The sequence below is a fragment of the Staurois parvus genome, unplaced genomic scaffold, assembly GCF_062004578.1.
Source record: "Staurois parvus isolate SC_StPar_1 unplaced genomic scaffold, SC_StPar_1.0 ptg000244l, whole genome shotgun sequence".
Classification (NCBI taxonomy): Eukaryota; Metazoa; Chordata; class Amphibia; order Anura; family Ranidae; genus Staurois; species Staurois parvus.
Window position 1 is genome coordinate 7,011,035 of NW_028318040.1, and position 27,809 is coordinate 7,038,843.

Below are 27,809 nucleotides of genomic sequence, written 5' to 3' on the forward strand. Positions count from 1 at the left end.
ATTGAAGGCCATACAGAGGCCTATGTTAAAAATAATAACATGTTTGGGGCATGATTCATGGCGGATTTAGTCAGTTGTGTCAGGAACTGGTGGTTTGAAATCCAGACTAATCCACGCCTGATTCATTTTCACAAACGTGAGTCTCTCCACACTTTGGGTGGACAGTCGTGTCCTCCGCGGAGTTACAATACCTCCTACCGCACTAAACACGCGCTCCGATGCCACGCTACTGGCCGGGCATGACAGCCTTTCAAGGGCAAATTCAGCTAGTTGGGGCCAAAGGTCAAGTTTCGTTGCCCAGTAGTCAAGGGGATTGTCTACCTCGGTTGGCAGGGTGCTGTCCAAGTAGGCCCAAGCCTGTTGTTTGAGGTCCTGCTCCAGGTCCACCTGATGCTGCTGCTGCTGCGGCTGGTTAGTAGTTTCCTCACTGCGCTGGTGAAGAAAGCTACTCATCATCGACTGCAGACTGAGGCAGCCGCTGCTGGTGGAGCTGCCACTGCTCCTACCACCCCACCCCTCCCCTGCTGCCATGGCAGCGGAACGCGAGCGCACAGGGCCCACAGTGTCTGAGGATGGACGTTGGCGCAGAAAGGCAGAGACCAACTGACTACATAGGTGGTTTTTATAATACTTTATTTTGGCCTCCCTCTCAGCAGGTGTGAAAAAGGCCACCATTTTTGAACGGTAGCGAGGGTCCAACAAGGTGGACAGCCAAAAGTCATCCCTCTGTCTGATGGTTATTATTCGGCTGTCGCTACACAAGCAACCGAGCATGCTATGGGCCATTTGTGCCAAGGAATGCGAGGGACTCCCTGCCTCCATCTCCACAGCATACTGCCACGGTGCGTCTGGGTCCTCTGTCTCCTCCTCCTCCTCTACCAGGTGCTCCTGCTCCTCCACTCCTGTCCGCTGAGTGGAAAAACCACCCATTTCACTCAATAATTCCTGAGCACCAATGTCCTCCTCTACCTCCTCCTCTTCTTCCTGTCCTGCCCCCACAGGGGTCATGTGGCGTTGAGATCTGTGCGCCACGTCTACCGCACCCTGACCAGCCATTGTTAACAGCATTTGTTCCAGGACGTGCAACAGAGGAATGACGTCGTTCATCCCATAGTCCTGCCGACTCACGAATAGCGTGGCCTCCTCAAAGGGCCTGAGCAAGCGGCAGGTGTCACGCATGAGCTGCCAATGGCTGACATCTAAGTTACACAGGGGAGTACCTTTATCCGCTTGTAACATCAGGAAATCGGTGATGGCCTTTCGCTGTTCGTAAAGGCGGTCTAACATATGTAGGGTTGAATTCCACCTTGTTGCAACGTCACAGCATGAGGAGTCGGTACGGGGGCCCATGGCAGATTACGGGCCTGGCAGCAGCAATGGGAGGCCCGTAATCTGCCAGCACCCTATGACAAAATGGAACCCACCAGCAGTGTGAGGAGACCTGAAAGTGGCACATGGCAGAGTGTGGCGATGGAGACAGCAGCAATGGGAGGCCGTACAGGGACCCATGACACACTCTGGACCTGGCAGCAGCATGAGGAGGCGGTACAGGGGCCCATGACAGATTACGGGCCTGGCAGCAGCAATGGGAGGCCCGTAATCTGCCAGCACCCTATGACAAAATGGAACCCACCAGCAGTGTGAGGAGACCTGAAAGTGGCACATGGCAGAGTGTGGCGATGGAGACAGCAGCAATGGGAGGCCGTACAGGGACCCATGACACACTCTGGACCTGGCAGCAGCATGAGGAGGCGGTACAGGGGCCCATGACAGATTACGGGCCTGGCAGCAGCATGAGGAGTCGGTACGGGGGCCCATGGCAGATTACGGGCCTGGCAGATGACGACGAGGCTGCCAAGTGCGATCAGCCTCATCATCATCAATTAGGGTCTCCGCCTCACTACTAGCCCCCTCGGCTGCGTGTGGGTCAGGAGACAGACCTGTCTCTAGACCGGCTACCGAGCCACTCTCCTCGCCAGTACTTCTTCGCCTGGCTGCTGAAGAGGCGGATGTCTCCCCCCGTTCCTGACCGCCCTCTGTTAGCTCTTCCTCACTGTACAGTGGGGCTGAGCCCACAGCATGCGATACTTCGCTTGGTGAGGGAACACCAAAGGACAGGGGCAGGTAGAGGACACGTGATTTCAGTGGGCTTGCTCCCGGGCCATGCCAACTAACGGTTGTGTCTGACGTACTCACCGACCGTTGGCTATAGGTGTCAGAGGTGACCTGGGAAGAGGAAGACGACCAAGCCAACCAATCGATGACGGCAGGGTTGTCAGGGGAGACACGACCGATGGATGACACCGGGAGCACTGGCCTCTGGCTGCGACTAGTGCTGCCTCGACCCCTTCCTCTGCTGCCACGTCTGCTCGCTCCTGAAACATTGCCTCCTCTGCCACTCCTCTGCGTGTTGTCTGACATACTCTTTAATTCAACGATTCTGTGTCCCTGAGGAACGATTCTGTGTCCCTGAGTAACAATTCTGTGTCCCTGAGTAACGATTCTGTGTCCCTGAGTAACAATTCTGTGTCCCTGAGTAACAATTCTGTGTCTGTCCCTGAGTAACAATTCTGTGTCCCTGAGTAACAATTCTGTGTCCCTCAGTAACGATTCTGTGTCCCTCAGTAACAATTCTGTGTCCCTGAGTAACAATTCTGTGTCTCTGAGTAACAATTCTGTGTCTGTCCCTGAGTAACAATTCTGTGTCTGTCCCTGAGTAACAATTCTGTGTCCCTGAGTAACAATTCTGTGTCCCTCAGTAACAATTCTGTGTCCCTGAGTAACAATTCTGTGTCCCTGAGTAACAATTCTGTGTCTGTCCCTGAGTAACAATTCTGTGTCTGTCCCTGAGTAACAATTCTGTGTCCCTGAGTAACGATTCTGTGTCCCTCAGTAATGATTCTGTGTCCCTCAGTAACGATTCTGTGTCCCTGAGTAACAATTCTGTGTCCCTGAGTAACAATTCTGTGTCCCTGAGTAACGATTCTGTGTCCCTGAGTAACAATTCTGTGTCTGTCCCTGAGTAACAATTCTGTGTCCCTGAGTTACAATTCTGTGTCCCTGAGTAACAATTCTGTGTCCCTCAGTAACAATTCTGTGTCCCTCAGTAACAATTCTGTGTCCCTGAGTAACAATTCTGTGTCCCTGAGTAACGATTCTGTGTCCCTGAGTAACGATTCTGTGTCCCTCAGTAACGATTCTGTGTCCCTGATTAACAATTCTGTGTCCCTGAGTAACAATTCTGTGTCCCTGAGTAACGATTCTGTGTCCCTGAGTTACAATTCTGTGTCCCTGAGTAACAATTCTGTGTCCCTCAGTAACGATTCTGTGTCCCTGAGTAACAATTCTGTGTCCCTCAGTAACGATTCTGTGTCCCTGAGTAACGATTCTGTGTCCCTGAGTAACGATTCTGTGTCCCTGAGTAACAATTCTGTGTCCCTGAGTAACGATTCTGTGTCCCTGAGTAACGATTCTGTGTCCCTCAGTAACGATTCTGTGTCCCTGAGTAACGATTCTGTGTCCCTGAGTAACAATTCTGTGTCCCTGAGTAACAATTCTGTGTCCCTGAGTAACGATTCTGTATCCCTCAGTAACAATTCTGTGTCCCTGAGTAACGATTCTGTGTCCCTGAGTAACGATTCTGTGTCCCTGAGTAACGATTCTGTGTCCCTCAGTAACAATTCTGTGTCCCTGAGTAACGATTCTGTGTCCCTGAGTAACGATTCTGTGTCCCTGAGTAACAATTCTGTGTCCCTGAGTAACGATTCTGTGTCCCTGAGTAACAATTCTGTGTCCCTGAGTAACAATTCAGTGATCCTGAGTAACAATTCTGTGTCCCTGAGTAACGATTCTGTGTCCCTGAGTAACAATTCTGTGTCCCTGAGTAACGATTCTGTGTCCCTCAGTAACGATTCTGTGTCCCTCAGTAACAATTCTGTGTCCCTGAGTAACAATTCTGTGTCCCTGAGTAACAATTCTGTGTCTGTCCCTGAGTAACGTTTCTGTGGCCCTAAGTAACGATTCTGTGGCCCTAAGTAACGTTTCTGTGGCCCTAAGTAACGTTTCTGTGGCCCTCAGTAACAATTCTGTGTCCCTCAGTAACAATTCTGTGTCTGTCCCTGAGTAACAATTCTGTGTCCCTGAGTAACAATTCTGTGTCCCTGAGTAACGATTCTGTGTCCCTCAGTAACAATTCTGTGTCCCTGAGTAACAATTCTGTGTCCCTGAGTAACAATTCTGTGTCTGTCACTGAGTAACAATTCTGTGTCCCTGAGTAACAATTCTGTGTCCCTCAGTAACAATTCTGTGTCCCTGAGTAACAATTCTGTGTCCCTGAGTAACAATTCTGTGTCTGTCCCTGAGTAACAATTCTGTGTCCCTGAGTAACAATTCTGTGTCTGTCCCTGAGTAACAATTCTGTGTCCCTGAGTAACAATTCTGTGTCCCTGAGTAACAATTCTGTGTCTCTGAGTAACAATTCTGTGTCTGTCCCTGAGTAACAATTCTGTGTCTGTCCCTGAGTAACAATTCTGTGTCCCTGAGTAACAATTCTGTGTCCCTCAGTAACGATTCTGTGTCCCTCAGTAACAATTCTGTGTCCCTGAGTAAAAATTCTGTGTCCCTGAGTAACAATTCTGTGTCTGTCCCTGAGTAACAATTCTGTGTCCCTGAGTAACAATTCTGTGTCCCTGAGTAACGATTCTGTCTCCCTAAGTAACGATTCTGTGTCCCTAAGTAACGATTCTGTGGCCCTAAAGTCTCTCTGTCCCTAATACAGACAGTTCTGTCTCTCTTGAATGACCGGAGGCTAATGGAGAATTGTAAGATGGCCGCAATTTATAGCTCCACCATTACACAGTGCTGGCTGGCTGGCTGCTGATTGGCTAATGCGATCACATGTCATGAATGAATGCATTATGGGTCAGCGCGCCTTGTCTGCGTGCCTTCCCAGAGATCCCCGCTCCGTCGCCACACATGTCGCCGCCGTTTTTGGGAAAATTCGATTCGTGCATCCGAAGTTTGCTAATTTTCGGATTTGGCGCGAATCGAATTTTTCCTGATATTCGAAACAAATTCCACTTCGCCATGTTCGATTCGCTCATCTCTAGTAGCCTTTACTAGCGCTCTACTAACTACTTCCTTTCATTTAATCTTTATAATTTTTATTTTTATTTTTGAAATCTAAAACATTTGCTTTTGCATATGATTTCTTAAATTTTGCTCTAATATCATACCAAATACATTAGTGATCACTAGAACTCACATTTTCTCAATTTACTATATAAGCATTTAAACCTCTATTCAATCTGCACAACACAAATAATATGATGGTGCTTTAAATAGTTGCTGCTAAAACACTGTTAGTGACTTAACAACACCTGTGCCAAAATGAATAACAATAAACTGTAGCGCAACAGACTAATATCTCATATAAAAATAAATAATAAACAATAATTAAAGTCCTCAGCTCCTTCTACCTAGGAGGAAGCCTACTGCGAAAGTCCGAATCTGGGCCGTAACACATATAGATGCCTATTGAGGAAGCCCAAATCTGGGGCGTAACGCATACAGGCCTACTGAGGAAGTCCGAATCTGGGGTGCAATGCATAAAGCTGGAAGGAGCTGAGCCCTATACGTTTTGTACTGATGACCATCCGGGAGAGCGGTGTGGTGTATAACAAAATTATACATTATATGCTGGCTTGTTTCTTACATTTTGTAGGTGTTTTTAATTTGGACACTAATAAATTGTTTTAAAAAAAGAGAGCACTATGGTTCCATTTTTCTGTTTTCCATAATATATATTATATGAGAGCATCAGCTGGAGGAGTGTATACTGTGCCAGTGCTGGGAGAGGAGCTGGAAGGAGACCAGAGAGGGTGTACAAAAGTCTGTCCACATGTTGAACGCATAATGACCTATTGATGAGGTCATAAAGTGAGGTGAGCAGGTTTTTCAACTAATGGTGGTGGCACAGTTGGCACTGAAGAAGAGAGAAGATTTATCTTATACACATTGCACAGTGGTGTTATAAGAGACTTTTTCATGGAACTTTAATTATTGTTTATTATTTATTTTTATATGAGATATTAGTCTGTTGCACTACACTTTATTATTACTATACAAGCATTAACACAAAATATAACAACATAATAGGGTTTGGGTTCCCTAAACTGAACATCAGTTCAGACTGATTCACTGTTCAGATATTTCTCTGATTGTTCAGGGTGTTGATTGTGGACAAACATGACAGCTTCTTCCTGTCAAAGGTGTCTGCACCTTCTACATCCTTACCAACCACTGATGACACCCAGGCCATTCACTTACACTAAGCCACTATGGCTGTGTTTTGTTTACATGGCCAGGGATTCCCTGCAGCAAATGAATGGGGCCTGGTGCCATATCTGAATTTTAATGACATGTTGTTTCCCCAACTACAATTCACTGTGGAAGAAGGAAGCTGTCATACGTATATAGTGGTTGTGGGGAAAAACTCTACTACATATGACTTTTGGCTCCCATCTGTATGAAACCTGTATTGGCACCGAACCATGAGCTCATCCCTGGCAACAAACATAGGAAACATACTACAGTATGTAACCTTATAATTTGCCCAGTATTTTATACTTGAGCTGCAATACCAAATGACACCAGCAGATGGTAATATTAAGAAAACATTTTAAAAATAACAGAAAACTTTGAAATTGTGGGCGGGACAGACCACTATTTGTTCCTGGAGGAGCTATTTCAATATTTTTTCCCATTAATTTGGTGTGTGTGAACATGATGTGTTTACTAAGACCCAAGAATAAAAAAATTTTGGTGGCATTAGCAAAAGTAAAAATAAATGGGCAGGGTAAATTGATATTTCTTTTGGACCAATGACAGAGATGGGGTAATTTGGGTATTCAGGCTTGCATAATCAGTCACATTTTTTAGCTTCTATGTGCTACAAAACCTACATTTATAAATATACTGCACACTCACCATCACTTATTATATGGCAATTTCCCGTGTGTTCCATATTCTTTTTTGGGATAATGGTGAGAAGGAGGTGGTTGCTTTAAAAATAGAAAATAAACATTTAATTCAATTGAAATTAATCTCTGTAAATGAAAACATGTGAATGGAACCTGCAAACATACTGCCTCATCTGAAGATATAAAGAATGTTCATGCAACTTACTAAAGAAGGGGAAGCTATTCAAAGAACAGTTTTGCCATTGTACATAAAGCTAAGTGAAAAATTATTTTTGCTAAGTGAACAATTGCTACTCTTTTAGTAAATCAAGCCCAGAGCATGGTGTGTGTGTGTGTAAATAGCAGTGTGCAAAGTACAGTTGACCCAAACCTTCCAATCAGATATCATTTTCCCTGACCTGACTTCCAAAATCTTAATTTCATTATTTACACTGGACTTTACATATATACATATATTGTACATTCATATCAGTTCCTGCTCTCAAGGAGCTTACAATCTTAGGTCCCTCTCCCATACTCATACATATACTAGGGTAAATTTAGGAGCCAATCAACCTACCAGCATGTCTTTGGAGGCATGAAACCTGAGTACCTGGAGGAAACCCATGCAGGCACAGGGAGAACATGCAAACTCCAGGCAGGCATGGTAGGGTTTTGAACCAACAACCCTAGTGCTGCTAGGCAGAAGTGCTAACCACTTAGCCACTGTGTTGCCCATACCCACTGTGTTGCCCAGTACTGTTCTTTACATTGGTTCATTAAATAATCCTAAATGTGTATCTATTTTTAACACAAAACTTATTTAGACCTTGAAATGTTTAATATTTAAAATAACAAAAACAGTTGCAAGTTAATAAACAGTATTTTTTTGTTATGTATGAATGCGTCATTACAGTATTTAATTCACTTAAATGTCACCATTGCTTTTCCTGAAAATATTTCACCATATATTTGTTTGGATCAGGGGTCTCCAAATTTTCTAAACAACAGGCTGGTTTACTGTCCTTCAGTGGGGTCGGACTGTGGCCAATGGAAATAAAAGGTATCTTGGTGTCAGTGGGAATAAACAATGCCCCATCTTTGGTATTAGGGGGAGGAATAGTGCCCCAATGTTGGTATCAGTGGCAGGAATAGCGCCCCAGTGTTGCTATCAGTGGGAGGAATAATGCTCCAATGTAGGTATCTATGGGAGGAATAGTTCCCCATTGTTACTGTCAGTGGGAGGATTAGTACCCCTTTGCCGGTGTCAGTGAGAGGAATAATGGCCCAATGTTGTTGTCAGTAGCAGAAATTATGTCCCACTGTTGGTGTTAGTGGAGAGAATAATGCCTTTAATCAGTGGGAAGAAGAGTGTCCCAAGGACCAGAGAAAGATAAGCAAAGGGCCACATCTGGCCATTAGGCTGCAGTTTGTAGACCACTAGTTTAGATTGTAAAATGCTTTAAAGAGAAACATACATCATTAACAATTACACTAAATCAATTTCTGAATATACAAAACCCAGAAGGTTGCTAAAAAAACATGAAAATAGCATTGCCAATAAATGAAGTATCATTAAAGTGCAACAACTCATGTGAAAAAAAAATACAAATATAAAGTGCCAAATATAACATGCACCATACAATAGTCCATAAATAAAATGTGCCAAATATAAAGCACAAATATAAAGTACACTATATGTCAGTCCACTCTAAAAAATGCTGGATCTCCAACTCACATTTCAGCTTGTTCACATTGGGATAATGAACTAAGAGAATCTTCAAATTTCATTCCTCCTAGACATTATTAAAGACTGCTGGCTCCTGCTGGAGAGGAGTGATAAAACAAGAGTTCACTCTCCATATTGTGGAGCTACTGTCAAACACTATTTGCTGCTTTTTAATTATGCAGCCTAGCAGCTGGTGAGTGTGCAGTGGTGGTGCTATTAAATTCACACTGTGATGGATGATATCTCATTGGTGGAAGATCAGGAATATTCATAACTGGCAAGCAGATTGTACTTTTACTAATGAAGACACATTTTTAGAATGGACTGATATATGGTGTACTTCATATTTGTCACTTTATAATTTTCACTTTAAATGTATGGACTATTATATGTTGCACTTTATACTTGACATTTAATAGTTATAATTTTTTTTTTTGCATATGAGTTGCTGCACTTTAATAATACTTTTTATGGGCGCTGCAATTTTGGTAACGTTTTGGGTTTTGTATACTGACCTAGTCTGCAAGCTCATTATTTCTAGCACTGACTGATTTTTGTGATTAATAATTTTTTAATATATCACACATAGAGCATTAAATTCTTGAACGGAACAGAAAATATTTAAACTGTATTTAGTAATGTATGTATCAGTTTGTATATGAAGGAAAACATATTATTATTATATAATCATAAAAATCTTAATAATGCTTAATACTATTAATAAAAGAATATTAGATATAAATTAATAAATTAACAATATCTTAAAAAACAAAAACACACCAATGCTTTTTTTTTTCCTACCAGTATACAGGGACATCGCTAAGGTCCTAAGATAACCAGGGTCCTTCTGATTAGTGTTACAGAGCACTGTTACAGTATATGTAGTAGAATTTTTTGCCTCTCGTTCTCAGTAGTACCCTATTGTGTAATGTTCCTAAGGCAGTTCTATGGGCCCCATTATCTTTTCATTGACAGCAGATAATACTCAAACAGAAGTTGAAGACAGTATTATTAGTGCATGTTTTACAACAGTATATAATCGTGCAATTTTGTAAAGTTTTTTTATTTTTTTTATTTTTTACTTTTACAATAATAGATCAAGATAAATAGCAATTAAATGTTGCTCTAAGTGTAAAAGAAAAAGATTCTATTAAAAATGAATCATGTGAACAACTATACATACACAGTACAAAGTGCAATTGAATGCCTATAAGTGATATCATATACCATCTATATAAGGAACAATACAATGTTCAAAGCCCACGTGAATTACAGTTTCTGCAAACACTTCATGAAAAAGAACATGCGTTTCTTGAGTGCGATATTAATAGTACTGATCTTCTTTTCATCCAATAAATCTCCAACGTGAATGGACCACCACAATATGTGTAAAATGGAGGCTTACCAGATGAGAAGAACCCTTGTTATAGGGGGTCTAATAAGGCTCTATATAGATGTAACTCCGTCGAAACTTCCATGTTGTATCCGGGACCCAGATTAGGTCAGTAAGCCATTCTCATAGCAGAACCAAGACAGTGTCATGTAAAATAAAACATGCCTCTCATAGTGCAGTAAAAACTAATGTGCCTTTATTGTGCAAGTAAAATCCTACTTACAAAAGAAAAGAATATCAGCATTCAAATACAGCTTCCAAGATGGCGGACAGCGTGATGGTGTCAGAGAGAGGCTCCGCCCCCACGGAGTTACATCTATATAGAGTCTTTTTAGACCCCCTATAACAAGGTGTCTTCTCATCTGTAAAGCCTCCATTTTACACAAATGGTGCTGGTCCATTCATGTTGGGGATTTGTTGGATGAAAAGAAGATCAATACTATTAATATTGCACTCAAGAAACACATGTTCTTTTTCACGAAGTGTTTGTGGAAGCTGTCATTCACATGGACTTTGAACATTGTATTGTTCTTTATATGGATCCTATATGATATCACTTATAGGCATTCATTTGCACATTGTACTGTGTATGTATAGTTGTTCACATGATTCATTAATTTTTAATAGAATATTTTTCTTTCACACTTAGTGCAACATTTAATTGCTATTTAAAATTTACTAAGGGAAGATATCCTCTTAAAGTGTCTGCAGTCTTTTATATTGTGAAAGTGGGGAATTTGCGCAGTTGAACCTATTCTGTTTGTCGAATATATAAAGATAGATAGATAGATAGATAGATAGATAGATAAAGGGAGTAAATGTGTGAGAGGTATAGATAAATAGTGCTATCTGTGTGTTGTTTTTTTTTTTTTGCATTGACTTTGCTTCAACAATTAATTACCAATAACTATTTGTATGCATTCACAAATTGTATAGTCAATATCTCACAGAGGCATATGCCTGAGACAACTTCAGATGACGAGATCTGGACTAACTTTGGAATAATAAACATAATAAATAAATAATACAATGTATGATATTTGCTAAAGTGCAACTAAAGGCAAACCTTTTTTTTAGTTTTGTATGGAATGGAGAGGGATTAGAACACCTGTCAATTTGTATTGCTGTCTGCATCCCCGTTGGGGAGAATCACTCTCTCTATTTGCCTCTCTATTTACTGTTATCAACAAAAGTGAAAGTAAAAGAAAATCCCAAATTCTGGGTTGACATTGGAGCACTAATAGAGGGGAAATCTTTCAATGGGGACACTAGTTCTGGTGACCTTGATGACACACCAGGATTCCAGCACTTTGAGGGGATTTTTTTCTCATTTCCTGTTTTAGCTATGGAACAGGAAGTGAAGGGAAACCTCCCCAAAGCGAAACAGATAGCAAAAGAAAAAAATGACGGATATTATAACCCTTCTTTATCTAAAATGAAAAAAAAGTTTTGCCTTTTAATTACCCTTTAAAGGATAAGTTAAGCTTTGGGAACATGTTACATATTCCACCCGCAGCTGCCTCCTGCCGCCCCCCCCCCTCCCTCTGACAGATAGTATGGGGAGAAGTACTATCTGTCAAATTTGAAAACAGCGTGGAGTGAGGGGCTCCGCCCAGATGACCACTTCATTCATTCATGGACTTCCGTGAATGAATGAACTTCAAGTCTTAGCAGCCTTAGCGGCTGTGGGCTTGTAATTTTCAATGAACTACCTTGGCGCTGTGGAGTACTGTGGTAGTTCATTGAAGCTTCCTGTCTGTATCTGCTTGCTCATACATTCTGTACAGCAAGCAGATATTCTAACAGGTCTGCAGGAGATCTGCATGGCATCAGCGATCTACTGATTGCTGGTTTAATGCTTTCCAGGCTCCTGTAGACAAAAATAATAAATGCACATTTTTTTACCTGCAAAAATAATGTGCATTGATTATTTTTTTCTAAAAAGTGAACTTATCCTTTAAGATGGGAATCTTTTACTTTTATCTTGAAGAACCAAAAACTGGAGTAAAGATTGGAGGAAGGAACATCAATAATTGTCAAAACACTGATGACATAACCCTCCTCTCAGAAAACAAATATGGCTTGAAACATCTGATCACCAGGATCATAGAAGAAAATGAAAAGTATGGCTTCCTCTTGAACATCAAAAAGACCAAAATGATAGCCACTACAATCATCATCAAATGGTAATTGATGGTGAGGATATTGAATGCAGGGTTTCACTTTCCTGAAATCAAAGATTGATCAATGCGGTGATTGTTGTCAATAAAGCACTTTGACTTTTGTCAAAGTAGTACAGGAATGATGTGCTTGCACCAAATATGGAAAAGCAAGAATGTTAGCCTGGCACCTAAATGCAGATTAGACTGTGGTATTGTGTCCCCATAGCTAACTATGGCTGTGAAAGCTGGACCATGAAAAAACTAGACAGAAGAAACAGGGGAGCGTTTGAATTATGGTGCTGATATACATAGAGCACTTACGTGCAGACAAGGCCTTTTCCCATTGAAAATCATGTATTTTCATAACATTTATTATGTATTTAAGAAATACAGTTTACTAAAACATATCAGATATGAAATCAGAACTATATATAAAATAATAATATAAGTAGGGTACACTTACTACTGCTGGACGTGCCTTCTGATAAATGCTGTTGTCGAACATTCCATAAGTGGCTCTCTGCTTTGCAGAGATTGCTGAAGTAAAGATAAATACATATAAATAAAATATATTACCTAATTACAGTATAATTAATATGTTGATTTAATTCTTCATAATATAGTAGCAATGCCACAAGGGCTTCTAAATAAATGACAAAGATTCACGTGAGTATATTTATTCTTACACAGGCACTTAGATTACCAAACTTTGGTTGTGGAAAGCTATGCTTACTCCAAACAGCTCTCCTGCCAAAGGATTAGGTCAACCAGAAAAATAAATCTGTTACCACATTACTTAGTAACATGTTGGCTTCTCACAATGAAAGATTAAAGTACATTTAATGCATTTATGTTTTTATGTAGTCATTCAGTGTTTAATAGTGGACATCTTTGAAAGAAACATACAGTGACTTGAAAACATACTCTTTAAATATTTGTGCTCTGATTATTATAGTATACTTAAAGCCAACTTTTTTTTCATTTTGGATAGTGTAGGAGTAGGTTGAAATGTCTGTCCCATTTACAACTTGTCCTGTAGACGCAACAGGACATTAAAGGAAATCTCTGCTTAGACATTTGTCACTGGAAATATTTCCATTGAAGATTTGCCATCTATTCCTGTTCTGGTGACAAATAAAAATTGTGGATTTTTTATGTCCAGTGGTAAATAGGACAAATACAGAGAGAGGGTATCTCCCTAGTGGGGACACAGACAACATAAAAAAGATGGGGTAGACAGGGGTTTTGGACTTTAGCTTCACTTTAAATGCATTGCTGCAGACCATAACCTTTTTAATGGTAGCACTGAAAAAGCCAAATATCTTATCATGAGTTGCCAGATCACATATATCTTCTCCGGATGAATGAGTGAAACTGAAGGCAAGCTCTATCACAAACTTTTTCCTAAATCTCTGTTTGCTAAAAGATCACAGTGATCGTGGTGCCCCATTTTCTCAGCTCATGTAAATTAACTAATAGAAAAACTTTGCAATGGAATCTGAGAATCTTGATTAGGTAAGAATATTGTTTACTGTATTTTAAACAGTCTATTTAAAACTAAAGATATATGCGAATCAGGAGTGCATACATGGGTGTAATCAGCCCTGTAGCTAGCCCCTGAATGTGTGTTTGGCCTACTAAATCTAAAAAACAAATGGACATTGTAGCAAACTTGCGCATCAGAGATGGACGCAGATTCCCCCTTTTATTAAAAGTATTCATTTATTCTCCTTCCCCCTCCCTTTCTGAGAGGCACCATGACAGATGTGTGTGTGTTAAAAGTGTCACAGGCCAGATCCCAGCAGGGAGCCACATGGCACTGCTCTGCCCAAGGACCTGTGGAATCTCTCACCTTGTAACAGAGATAAGGCCGCTTTCCTAGGAATTGAAAGAGGTTTTAACCTCATAAAACCTAGCAGCGTAGGTGACAGAATTAAATGAACATTCCTCAAATCAATTTTTACCCTATGTCTCATATCTTGGAATATGAGAGACATACATAAAAACCAGGCATATTGTTGGATGGGCCGTGAGCAGGCGAATCATTTAGTAGGTCACTCCATCCGTTTCACACTCTCAGGGAAGCAGAAACATAGATCTCGTGAACCGTGCAGCATATAATTTCATAATTCATATCTAAATAATCCTCAGATTTATTTGCATAATAAAATACCCACGGAGAGGTTGCCGCTTGTGCAGCTGGAAAGTTATAGGCCAAAATATGGATTAAGAAAGATGTTGGTTCTAATTCAGAGTTCCGCCCGACGATCCCTCCCTAAACAGAGTATTGGTCAGTTACTCAGAGCCACCCCCTGCTGGGGGACTTTAAAAAACAGGCTAGCAGGCCTAAAGAGGAAGTTAAAGACATCTCCCATTTTAACATCAATACCACCTAGGGAGACCCTTTCGCTCTGCAACTTGGATCTGCTTACATCAAAGGCTTAAATGGCAAGTAACTTAACCCTTTAACTTCTCCCTGTTATCTCTTTGCTGTGCTGTGGTTCTTTGTGTGTATATATATATATATATATATATATCTTAGTTACATTTTTTTTCTGTAAATATTTTTATTGCACCCGTTTGACCTTTTAGTAATAAATCTTCCTTTCTGAAAGTGTTGAACTGTTTCTATAGCTTTTAATTGCAATTTACGAATTCCTGCCTCTAAAGAGACGCTACTGTGTTTGTTTAATCCTCTGCCCAATCGGCCTGCGGTGACCGTATTGGACAGATGACTTTTCAACCATTATAGTGTATATTTGATAAAGAGAGTTTCCTCTTTCTCTGCACAAAAAAGGAGTGCTGGCAGTGTGTAAGGGTCAGTTGCGTAATTAACCTGACCCAGTAACAAGCGCATCCAGGCTGCAGACACAGATTGAAATCCATAATCGCTGTGTAGGGTGCACTTGGGTGTGGCATTGTTATGCACGTCACATCGCGGTCTGGATCTGCCAGTCCTTCGGTCATGAGTTTGGTGAGAATGTCTGGTGTCTGACGCCGCGATCGTGACAGACATATATAAGAAAACATTGCTCAAAATAATGTATTTGAGCAGAGATGGAATATTTTAAATATTTTATTAGAAGTCAGTTTCAGTCTATTTCACTATGGGAAGGGACTGGCAAGAAAGTAACAGTAATGTTCGTTAGTAAAAATTGATGGGCAGGAAGAAAGCTGAATGTTGCAAAGTATTCTCTGTACATTATTAGATGAGAATTATCTCAGATATCTTGATTCCTAACTTGTGTACATTATTTGCTATGCTCTCTAAATATATTTAAAATTAATACAATGTTTTAGAAAACATGGCCATTTAAAGGGAATGTATAGTTGTTGACATATATTTTTCTCTTTCTCCTTGTCAGGACTAAAAACATTTTTTTTATTTAGCTGAACATAAAATACTGTATTTTAATATTTATTTCTTTAATTTTCAGACAATATGTGGAGCATTGTGCTCCCTTCATTTTCTTGACTAGTTGTATCTGCATTGTGAACAAAAATCTGCTGATTACAGAGCTCGGTAACTCAAGCTCCAATTCACACACACAACTGAGTGAGCCAAAGCATTGACTCTCGATCCTTCCTCTTGCTCTTTTTTAGAGGTTGTAATCAGGGAAAGAAATTCTGCAAGAATTTTATAGCCTTTTTTTGTTTACAATATTTATTTTAAAAACAAAGATTTTATAGAAATCAAAAATATATAAAAAAGCAAAACTTAAAACCACAACCATAACCTAAAGCCATTATAGTTTCCCTTTAAGTTAAAGAATAGCATTTATAAATTACAGCTACTTCAGTGGTATCACTATGATTGACATTTCTACAGGCCTTTCAGGCTAAAAAAAATGCTTCATGCAAAAACCTTTGTGTTTTTAACACAATGATTGAATATGGAAATATGAGTACATTGATCTTTTGTCATCTGTGATTAAATTCTTCAGTCCTCATGATTTATTAAGCTTTGTATTTAAATACATATAATTTTAACAGATTGTAAAGTGTCTGAGGCCCTTTTAATGTGATTAGAGGCATGAGATCCTCTCCAGAGTTCTCATATATGCTTCTGATCAATAAAAAAAAAAAGTAAGGATACGAAAACAAACTGGTCTGCTATTGATATTATTTATTAAACCATGTATTTAACTTTAACTAATTAGTACATATTTTTAAGTTTTGCCGGTAAGTCCATAAAACAATATTTCCAAAGAGTAATTAGTAAGTATCACAATTAATGAAAAAAAAATAAACTTTTGGGGGGTTGATTTAATAAATGTGTGCAAAGTTAATTTTCAATTTGCAAAGAATACCCAGTCACAAACAAGGGAAAAAAAATGGATTTTTTTGCACATAATTGGATGATGGAAGTCAACAGAGCTTTGCCTCATTCCTTAAGCTATGTGAAAATTCCCTTGCAAAGCCTTTGTCCACTATGTTCTATGTTCTATGTTCTATGTTCTATGTTCTCCCTAAAAGCTTAAATAACCCATCTAATAGTTACAGCCCTGAACTGCTTGCCTGTTCTTTGGAAAGGATCATAGTAGGTAAAAGCTCCCAATAGCTTTCACTTTGAATGAGTTCAACAAGTGTACTGAAATGGTCTTTCTCAACTTCCAAAACACTGAATCAGATAATTATTTGCAATATCATTTGTGACAGAAACAATTGAGTACTGTGCGTGATACTTTTTTTTATTTATTTGCACTAACATACAATTTTGAGGACAAGCTTTCGGGGAGTGTCCCCTTCTTCAAGGTCCAAGCAGTACTATACAAATCACAAACTTTTAGCAGAATGTTAGAAGAGATAAAACCAAAAAAAAGAGGCTAGAGATAAGACACAGCAAAAGCAAAGGGGGGGGGGGGATGGGGGGGGGGAGACAACACTCACACAGAGGGAGTCAAGCTTGAGCTGATAGTCTAATAGGGCTACAATCAATCAAGCAATATCATTTGTATAATCCTTACAATGCACAATGCTGACCTAAGGGTTTTTTTTTGTTTGCTTCTTTAAAACTTCATTTCATGCTACAGCTCATGAATGAGAATATTATGGAAAATCCCTCTTTATGCAGATATGTAGTGAACTGTTTTACTACATTTAGATATTCTTGTTTGGGTATATTTACTAGATTTTATATAATAATGGGAGTATCAAAAAGTGTACTAAAGCGGAGTTCCAGCTGAAAAAAAAAAATGAAAGTCAGCAGCTACAAAAACTGTAGCTGCTGACGGTCCAGCAGTGTCTTCACCACAGCTGGTTTCACTGGCTGTCTTCTCTCCCCGGCGCTGGCATCTTCAGTGTGGGAACCTGGCTGTGACAGCTTGCGGCTTCACAGGCAGGTGCCCACTGCGCATGCGCGAGAAGCGCTGCGCTTTGTGAATGGCCCCGTGGTCTTCTGGGTCCCGGAAGACTACGGTGAGAGAGGGTGGAGGACAACTTCCGTGTACGATCGCCTAGGCAATTGAAGTGGAAGTGGGAGCAGATACCTGTCAAATTCAGGTACCAGCTCCCCAAAGGTGCCAATCCTTAATGGGGAGCAGGGGACAAAGGCTTAAAGCAGAACTTCCCCTTTTGGCTGGAACTCCACTTAATGTACTGCACAGTTAGACTCACAAGCTTCAATAGACACAGCATGATGGACAAACCCACTGTGACCTTGCATACTGTCAGTTCACAAAGTGTTAGCAATCTCTTACTGAACAGTGCAGGTACAGTATGCAACTGGTATGCCTCTTAAAATATGCATTTTAGAATGAGATCCTTACAAATGTGTTTCAAGTTATATTTTCAGTAGCAAACTGTAATGTTATCAGTTATTGAATATATTTTTTTATTACTGTTTTAAAATTAGTGATGAAACTTACGTATTGGCTGATGGACAATAGTCAGTTTATCTGTTAAAAAAGGTAAAAAAGGTAAAATAAGAAACAAAAATAACCATGGTGGATGAAGCGAAAAAAATAAGCCAATGAAGAATTCATTTCATAGCTGAACTACAGTCAAATATCTAAACACATCATTGAAATACAAATAAACAAGCTGTTCTACCTGCCAAAGGATTTGTATTTCAGTCTGAGATGTTTACAGCCATATCAGACAACACAGGAACGTTGGTGACCTAACTTTTCTCTACTGCTGTTAAGCAGTACAGCCAAGTCACATTCCTGCCCCCCCCCCCCCCCAATCTGTCATTGGACAGTGAAGGAGTAGCAACAAATTGATCTTCCTTTCAGTAAATGTCCATGCAGCACAAGAGATTGGTGCCCAGGGCTGCCTCTCAATATCTAATTTTGAAATCTTCTGTTCAGATTTTAAGAAAAGGCTCATACTAAAACAAATTCAGGAATTTACATATAAATAGTTGTGATTACAATAGATTAAATGATTTTCAGTGAATATATATCTACATAAGTTTTTTTAACTGCTTGGAAATCTACTTTAATATATACATTCTATCTATCTATCTATCTATCTATCTATCTATCTATCTATCTATCTATCTATCTATCTATCTGTCTATCTGTCTATCTGTCTGTCTGTCTGTCTGTCTGTCTGTCTGTCTGTCTGTCTGTCTGTCTATCTATCTATCTATCTATCTATCTATCTATCTATCTATCTATCTGTCTATCTGTCTATCTATCTATTTTATTTTTGTGGTTAGACTTACCATCATCTGGCTTATCTCCGATAATATTGTCACGGAGTTGCTGCAACTTTTTCTAATAAAACAGAATTAGAACATGGATATTTAATATGTGTGTAAAATGGTCTGATTATATTTTATACTGTTGCCTGATAAAGTATTTCTATTTGTATGCTAGTTACTAAAATTGTGCATGATGATCGTGGCATTATAAATCTTTGAATGGAGACAAAGACTCCATTACAATATGTAATACTGCTTGTTGCCCCTTCTCACGTCATCCATGGAATTCCATCTATTGTACCTGTTGAAGGAGATCCAGACCACTCTTTTCAGTCTGCCACTGCTGGAATTTTTGAATTGCTTCATCCATGGTGATAATTCCCATCTTCACTTTTTCTTGTAACAATATAAGCTCCTCTTGCCCGCTAGGTACGTAAGGTTGCTGTGTAACATGACTGTCGTGCTTTGTCATTTGTACCCTACCTGCAGTTAATACAATGAATAAAATAAGGATAAGGAGCAGTAGATATGTCATGCACAATACAAATGTTACTTTTCCTTGCAATAAAAGCCTTAATTGTGTTAAATCTTTCTGCTGCACTACACTAATTGCTGTTAATTACTTTCTTACTTCTTTCATCACTGTGGGTTTTTAAAAAAGATGGATGAGCATTAGACAATGTTCTCATTTTGGAAGCTTTGGAGTTCATTGTATCACAACATTATTGTTTAGTTTGGGGGGGGGGTCTCATTACCTCCATGTGCAGGGAGTAGAGGTGGGAACTTGTTGTGCCCTGTCCTACGCTAACCTGTGCCTGAAGGGATGCTAGTACCATATATCTTTTCAATGTTTTTTTTGGTGTGCCTCTGCCATTTAGTTTTGTAACTTAAGGACTTCCTTAAATGTGTGAACTTCAATACAATTTAAGCTTCACCTGCAACCAGCAAAAAATATAATTCTTGAATGTGGAAATATTAGTTAAATCAGACGGCATGCTGGCTAATAATCACTACTGTAAACGTACACTCAACCAGCTCTCATCCTCCCCCATTAATTTAATCTTTTTGCCTACAGTCAATATATAAGACTGAGAACAAGAGTGTTCTGATGATAAAAGTTTTCTATCACAAGCTGAAAAATAGATTATTGGCAAAGGGGCTACACCAAGACCAATTTGAAAAGAGCCATTAATAGAGCTAATATAAACCACAGGAATCATTGTTTTTAATAATAAATAAATAAACAATAGAATTTAAGGTTATCATGCAATATTTTAGATAACATCATCAATTTAAACAATACTTCTTATATAATGGTATCTGCTATTAACAGATTCTAAAGTTAGTCAATATATAGCGGACCATCTGCTCACATATAAAAAAGCATTTTTCCATAAAGAGAAGCTTGTTCAGAGTCCCTAAAGAGGCAACAAGTAAGATAAATCATGGAAAGTGAAGGGGGTATTTCCTTGTGGAGGCTGCCCCTATTGTTTATAGATAGCTTCTCATAGGCACAATGTACAGCTCAATGGTACTGTACTAAAAATCTAATCACTTCTCAAATTGCAAAGCAGTAGGGATACTCTGCATGCTAACTTTTGGCTATGAATCATTTTATTTAGATAAAATGAAAATAGAACTATGGCTTAAAATGTTTGATGATTGGAAATTTAAGTTAACTTATAGGGAGCCATGTGGCAGTACATCATTGATATTCTCGTATGGGTTCCAATTTTTTTGTCCTAGACAGAGTTCCCCCCAAAACTTGAGAGGTGACTGGCCAAAAAGTTACCTCAGTTTGAAATGCGCTGGATCCATTCTTCGTGGGCTATTTACCTACCCAGACTGAAGGAATCAACTTGTATAAACCCTTTCTTTAAGCTGCCCAGTTTATGATGACTTTGCTTATGTGATTATGGCATTTTGTTACTTTAAACTGTTGTTTTTAATGTACCCTATTCAGGATGATTCTGATTATGTGATGTTATGTGACATCATAACGTTCTGCATATGTGACATGCATGGAGGGATGCAGCAACATCTTGTGGTGCATGTGGCAGGGGGATTATAAAAAGAGAGGCCACACTTCCTTTACTTTGCCGTGCCTTGAGAGGAATGCCTGTTCATGAACTAAATTTCTGAATTTCTGGTTCCTGGTACGTTTCATGTATAGAATGAATCAGTAAGATAAGGAGCTGATTTATTTTCCCTCTTTTTTTTTTTTTAGAAAAGTCATGAGCTATATTTGAAATTAAGATGACAGTGTATGCAGCTACAAATTAACCAGTGAAGAAGCAGGTTCAATCTTTTTCTACTTAACATATTGCTATAAGGTCTTGCAAGTTGTTAAAAATATTAGCTTTATTTATACCTACTGTATCATAGCTATTCTATCAGCAATTTGGGGCATTTAATCCAACCAATGTATAATGGGTAGCCAGGACCACACACATGTTGAAATACCTACATAGGGTAGGTGTGTTTCTTCTACGGAGGGTCTTAATGGATGTGCTATGGTGGTTTATTTGCCATTGTGCTATTGCTGGGTGTCAAGTGTGTCCCTGTGCCTCTAAGAAGGGGTGGACTCCCTCCAGGCATGCCTGCCATCAACTCATCCATTGATATTTGTGCTCCTACTATAGAGGCTCTAAAAATTGTAGCATTGGGACCACAGTGTATACAGAGGTCCTTTGGAGTGGGCACTGTGGCTTATGCATGTATTTGCAAATGTGTGCCAACTAAACCCTCTGTTTTTAACGTAAACTGTTAGACAGGGCAATTCAATTGTTTGCAGGCTGGCTGGTAAGTGTGCTGGGAAATATTTTGCTTGTTAGTGATGGTTTTGTTCATTACCTAACCAACTATGGTTTGAATTATACAATGTTTATCCTTCAGATTTCTGATAATTATATAATTGCCTTTGTTATTTCTTGAGGCCTTGGTGAGTGATTTTGGATGCTTTCTTGCACATTTCTCTGGCAGACATTACTTGTTTTTAATGCTGGATTTATTCTGATACTATATTGCAAATTGTAAGTGAGATGTGTTAATTTGTGAAATTTCTGATTTCAATGTGTTGTATATTTTTGCACAGTAATGTTATTTATTTTTTATTTATTTATCTATAGGTACATACTCTTTTATCTCTGGAGGAAGTGGCAACTGTCCTTGGAATGTGTCAAGTACTGTAACTCCCTCCACTGTGAACATTGAAGACATTGGGATGTTCTTGTATACGTTTATCATACATGCTAGATTGCAGGAAGAATTATTGTAAAGAGAGGGAATGGAATGATCTAGGTTGTATGATCAGAATGTCTAGGCCAGCCTTATTATTTCAAATAAAATATTTGGAGAATTAATTAACTTATGGATTTTATATATATTAGTATTTTGTATTGGCACTTGAAAAGCCATGTTTCAGTGAAGTATAACTTTAGAATACACAAATAACCATGTAAAAATGTTTTTTTCTATGAAATATAAGGGTACATGCTTTAAATATTTATGCCACCGTTAATAAGTCTGCTTAGAGTTCACAATGAATTTGACAGGCACTGCTTTTGCTGTGTCCACCATTAAGATCTTTCCAGGAGTCCTCTTGTCATTCACATTTATGTATAAATATTGCATTTTAATGCAATAGTGCATTGGGTATCATATCCCCCTGATGAAGTCACGTGACCCTGGACATAACGAGTAGGGGAGGGGCTCTGACGTCACGACATTGTCTCGGACAGAACGGCGAGTATAGCACACACAGCAGGCTATCCTTCACCATTTTAAGCTCATTGAATTTTACACATGTGAGTGGAATATTGGCACTTATTAAATTTACATTTAAAAAGGATAAGGCACTATTGTTTTTTTTTCCTTTATGCTACCTTCAATATGACACACTGGAGAGAGGATACTAAAGGAAAGAGGAGACCCCTGGAGGGGAAATAGGAGATACCCATCCATCCATCCCCTAATACAGGGATCAACAGATTGGAGAGACCCCAGGTGGAATATTGCCAAACCTACAGCTATCCTAAAAGTATCTGGAGGAATACCACAAGCAGGAGTATTATGTTACATCTGTCCTTTAAGGACAAAAAGCTGGTTTTGCCTAATACCAATTAGGCGAAGTATAAGGTGAGCTCATAAATAGATCACACTGCATCCAGATACTGGAGTGGGAGTCTCTGAATTTGACTTTGGTTATGCGGTTTATTGAGAATTAGTTGTTTATTTGCTTTCACAATGGGCATGTACACTATTATAATTTGAAGAGTATAGGATCAGTCACTTATTTTATATATATTATTATATATTTTGAGTACATTTATGCAGCTGATATTTAGATTTTTTTGAGCACACAGGAGCGCGGCACTATTGGTTATAGTCTTTGAGTCACAAACACTATTTAATAAGTTGGTGTGAGTGCCAGCGAACCTTATGTGAATATATTTAATTGTCTTTAATTAATTGATTAACACAGTCACTATCCACCATAGTAGCTCACAAGTATACACACATTTGTTTCAGCATATATGGACAGGCTGAATGTTCCCAAGTTGATTGATCGATCAACTTGGGTACAACCAGCCTGTTGGATTTTACATGCGATTATTGCTAATGGCTATCATAGCCACTAGCAGTAATCACTGTGTTCTCCTGGTGGGACGGCTCCTGCCAGGCAAACACAATGGCTCGGCAGGAATCGAGTGAAAAAGAAAATCGCTCCATCTATGGCTGGCTTTAAACTCTTAACTGCAACCCACATCTCACTTTGGTTTACTACTGAAAGCAAATAAATATATATGCTTTATTTGAGATTTGACTTTTTTGTGTGGAAAGAGCACATGATCTCCTTTTTTTAATCTCGGAACATTCTTAAATAAAAAAAACAAAAAAACAAAAACAGTCTCCTGCCCCCCTTTTTGAAAGGAAGATCCACAAATATATAACACTTTGTATTTATATGAATAGGGTCCAGCTTATATCTTTTAGTGTTCCTCATATGAAATTTAAAATACATGTTTAGTTCTAGTGAAGGTGGCCTTCTAGGGAATGAAGGGTGACAGCTAACCACATTTCAAAGAAAGTAGGAAATGCAGATAAATCATTTTCAAAATAACCCATTGACATAAATTATGTATGATCAATTCTTAAACTGAAACGTTAATCATATATTTCTAAAAGCATATGGTTAAGTTCCCTGTTTTATTTATTTAGTTTGATGCTAATATCAAAGAGGGTAATGAAACTACAAGGTAACCAAAAGCAAAAACCTTTGAAATTAATATTTGTCACTGTATACCATGGGAGTACCATTTTACCTGCAAATGTATTTTTTATGTCAAATGTATGAATTTTTTTTTGTAAGAAGCTTATTACAATACCATTCTTAGGAGGTATTATTCTGCTGTAATTATAAGCATGGTTAGAAATTATTATTTTACCTGTAAGCCTTCATACAGTATATGCTATATAACTTACAACTTACGTGCTTGTCTAACAGGTTATTCTTTTTGAACTTAGTCTACGAGTGTAAAAGTGGCACTGTCTATCTTTTAGGACAAAAATGAGGTAAAACACCAATTGATATATCTTCAATTATTTAATCTAACATGACAGATTCTGGAAGCTGCATATAAACTGCCAGCCCAGTATATGCACTCACTGACAAGGAGTTTGATGTTACCAACCATTTGAATATTTTCAAGTTTAGCCTTTTATGTCTTTTTGAAACCTAGTGAAATTACTTTTATGAGATTCCAAGTGAAATCTCTTATCGCTGAATATCTATTATATTGAAGGCAATCATACCATTGTGGTTTGAATTTAAATACAGTTGATAAAAAAAGGTTCTTAGTAACAATACAGAGTGAGCTCCAGGGGCACAATTCTGACTACCATGAAAATGTAGTTTCAAAACATTGGCTGCTCATAGGGCCTAATTTACTATGGGAAATGATCAAGTGCAGGGATAAATTGTATGGTATGCTTACAAAACGGGCTCGCATGAACACACAAATGTAGGTGCACATGTCAAATGAGATATGATTGATACACTATATTGCCAAAAGTATTGGGATGCCTGCCTTTGCACGAACATGAACTTCAATGGAATCCCAATCTTAGTCCATAGGGTTCAATATTAAGTTGGCCCACCCTTTGCAGCTATAACAGCTTCATCTCTTCTGGGAAGGCTGTCCACAAGGTTTAGGAGTGTGTCTATGGGATAGTTTGACCATTCTTCCAGAAGCGCATTTGTGAGGTCAGGCACTGATGTTGGATTTCGCATTAAATTGTCCAAAATGTCTTGGAATGCTGATGCCTTGAGAGTTCCCTTCATTGGAACAACCCCACACCATCATCCCCCCTCCACCAAACTTTACACTTGGCACAATGCAGTCAGCCAAGTACCATTCTCCTGGTAACTGCTGAACCCAGACTCATCCATCGGATTGCCAGACAGAGAAGTGTGATTCCTCACTCCAGAGAACATTTCTCCACTGCTCTAGAGTCCAGTGGCGGTGTGCTTTACACTACTGCATCCAACGCTTTGCATTGCACTTGGTGATGTAAGGCTTGGATGCAGCTGCTCGGCCATGGAAACAAATTCCATGAAGCTCTCTACACACTGTTGTTGTGCTATTCTGAAGGCCATATGAAGTTTGGAGGTCTTTAGCTATTGACTCGGCAGACAGTTGGCGACTTCTGTGCACTGTGCGCTTCAGCATACGCTGACCCCGTTATGTCATTTTATGTGACTTACCATTTCGTGGCTGAGTTGCTGTTTTTCACAGTTTCTTCCACCTTGTTATAATACCACTAACAGCTTACCGATTGATTTAGCAGGAAGGAAATTTTATGGATGGAATATTGCACAGGTGGCAGCATATCACGGTACCACTCTTGAATTCACTGAGAGTGACCCATTCTTCAACAAATGTTTGTAGAAGCAGTCTGCATGCCTAGATGCTTGATCTTATACACTTGTTGCCATGGAGGTGATTGGAACACCTGAATCCAATGATTTGGAGGGGTGTCCCAATACTTTTGGCAATATAGTGTATATGAAATGCATACAGTTTAGTCCTAGTTTGCCAAAAATGCAGCACACATACAAATATTTAAGATTGGAAACCTTCTTGGAGGCAGCAGTGCATGGGATTGTGTATGAGCACTTAGCGTGGACACACTGGTCATATCTGTGGATTCATACTGTGATATCATTACCAAGTGTGCACTATGGATTAAAGCATTTATCCAATAGGAATTGTTCAATTAATACAAGTCAGTAAGAGCAGGTGCCAGGTTGAAGTTCTGACCTGCCCCTGTCATAAGAAATGTGACCACCTCAACAGCCAATAAAGAGGGAGCTTCTTTGCTCTGTCAGATGCAGGGGATTCCAGAGTTGAAGCAGCATTAAGGATATCAGGCAGAATACACTGACGTTCAGGGGCTTCTTCAAGTAGGCAAAATACAGCACTGCTCCTCTTCTTCTGTGATGCAGAGAGCTCTTACTCCCCAGTGGCACCACTGAACCTGCAATCTGAAAGTGGAAGCATACCATTCCTGGGTTGGGGTTTTCAGGGGAACCAGAGCGACACACAAGATAGATTTAGCTGCATCACCAGAAGATTAGCAGCCCCAAAGAGCTGATTTAAAGGGGAAAAAAACCCTGCATTTATTTATTTAATCTTTCAAGCTGACATACAGTATAGTATTGAACTAGCAAGTTTGGAAATAAAGCCCCCTAAACCCTACTTGCACTCTTGTTTTGTTATATTTTTTTATATGAAGCAAGGTGCTGAAAAAGGTAAGTTTTCAAGAAAAAAAAAATATTGCTAGTGCTCCAAACTGCATCCTAATCTCTCCTTCCCTGCAGCACTTTGAAAATCAGGACCACTGCTGCTCTATGTGAGTCTGCCCTCAACAGTGGGTACAAAGTCACAATTCAGCTCCAATCAACAACACTCATGTTCTCTGCTCTTTAGAAATGAGTGGGAAAGGTTTGGAGCTATTGCCATGTTTTATTGCTATGTCCTTGTAGGGGAGAATTCCTTTAATTTCCTGTCCCAGTGGCACTCAGGGGTGCTCATAATGCTTCCTGGTTTCAGAATATAATATATATTCAAAAAGGTATTCAATTATTATTATTATTATACAGGATTTATATAGCGCCAACAGTTTGCTCAGAGCTTTACAATATAAAGGGAGACAATACAGTAACAATACAGTTCAATACAAGAGGGTTAGGAGGGCCCTGCTCCTTGGAGCTTGCAATCTAAGAGAATTAAATAGAGTTTAGTTTAATCCCAACTCCAATGAAAACGGGCACAAAGACACCAATAAAAACATTATTTTCTAATGATCATGTCTAAAGAGTGGAGACGGTTAAAAATGTCTGTCATCTATATTTGATCTCTGTGTCCCTAATGGGAAGATGTCCAATAATTTCCTCTCCAGTTGACAGGTAGCAGATTAAAAAATAAGAGGAGAGCTCTCAAACATGTGCAAAGACTGTAATGAAAATCTAAAGCCTTCCACATTTTGTCTGGAAGGAAGCACAGTGAATCTTACTAAAATAGAAGGGATCCACATGTCTCACTATCACAAATCCCAAACATAAGGAGGCTAATGCTCATTTTAGGATAGTGGACAGAGCCATGCAAATCCCAATCTGCGGGCTTCACCATATCTGCACTTTTTCTTCCTGTTAATATTTTTATTAAAAAATTATAATTTTTTTTTATTATTATGTGCTGGTAGGTCTATAAAAAGAAACTAAAAAACTTACTTTGATAGAGGCCAGAGCTGTATATTTTTTTATCTTCTTCCTTCTGGCGAAACACTGTAGAAAGAAATACTGATAATAAAAATAATCCTGATATTACATATTTACTGAATGATAATTAAAGGC

At 39.1% G+C, this 27,809-nt stretch overlaps 1 protein-coding gene across 1 annotated transcript in view; it reads right to left on the minus strand.

Annotated features, from left to right (window-relative positions):
• BANK1 (B cell scaffold protein with ankyrin repeats 1) overlaps positions 1-27,809 on the minus strand; it is a 325,822-nt gene that overhangs the window by 4,381 nt on the left and 293,632 nt on the right. The window contains exons 14-19 of the mRNA XM_089680587.1: positions 27,687-27,740; positions 19,194-19,375; positions 18,914-18,965; positions 18,111-18,140; positions 12,707-12,780; positions 6,988-7,061 (exon numbers count right to left, since the gene is read on the minus strand). Coding sequence (XP_089536713.1) covers positions 6,990-7,061; positions 12,707-12,780; positions 18,111-18,140; positions 18,914-18,965; positions 19,194-19,375; positions 27,687-27,740 — 464 coding nt within the window. The 3' untranslated portion in view covers positions 6,988-6,989. The remainder of the gene's footprint in view (positions 1-6,987; positions 7,062-12,706; positions 12,781-18,110; positions 18,141-18,913; positions 18,966-19,193; positions 19,376-27,686; positions 27,741-27,809) is intronic.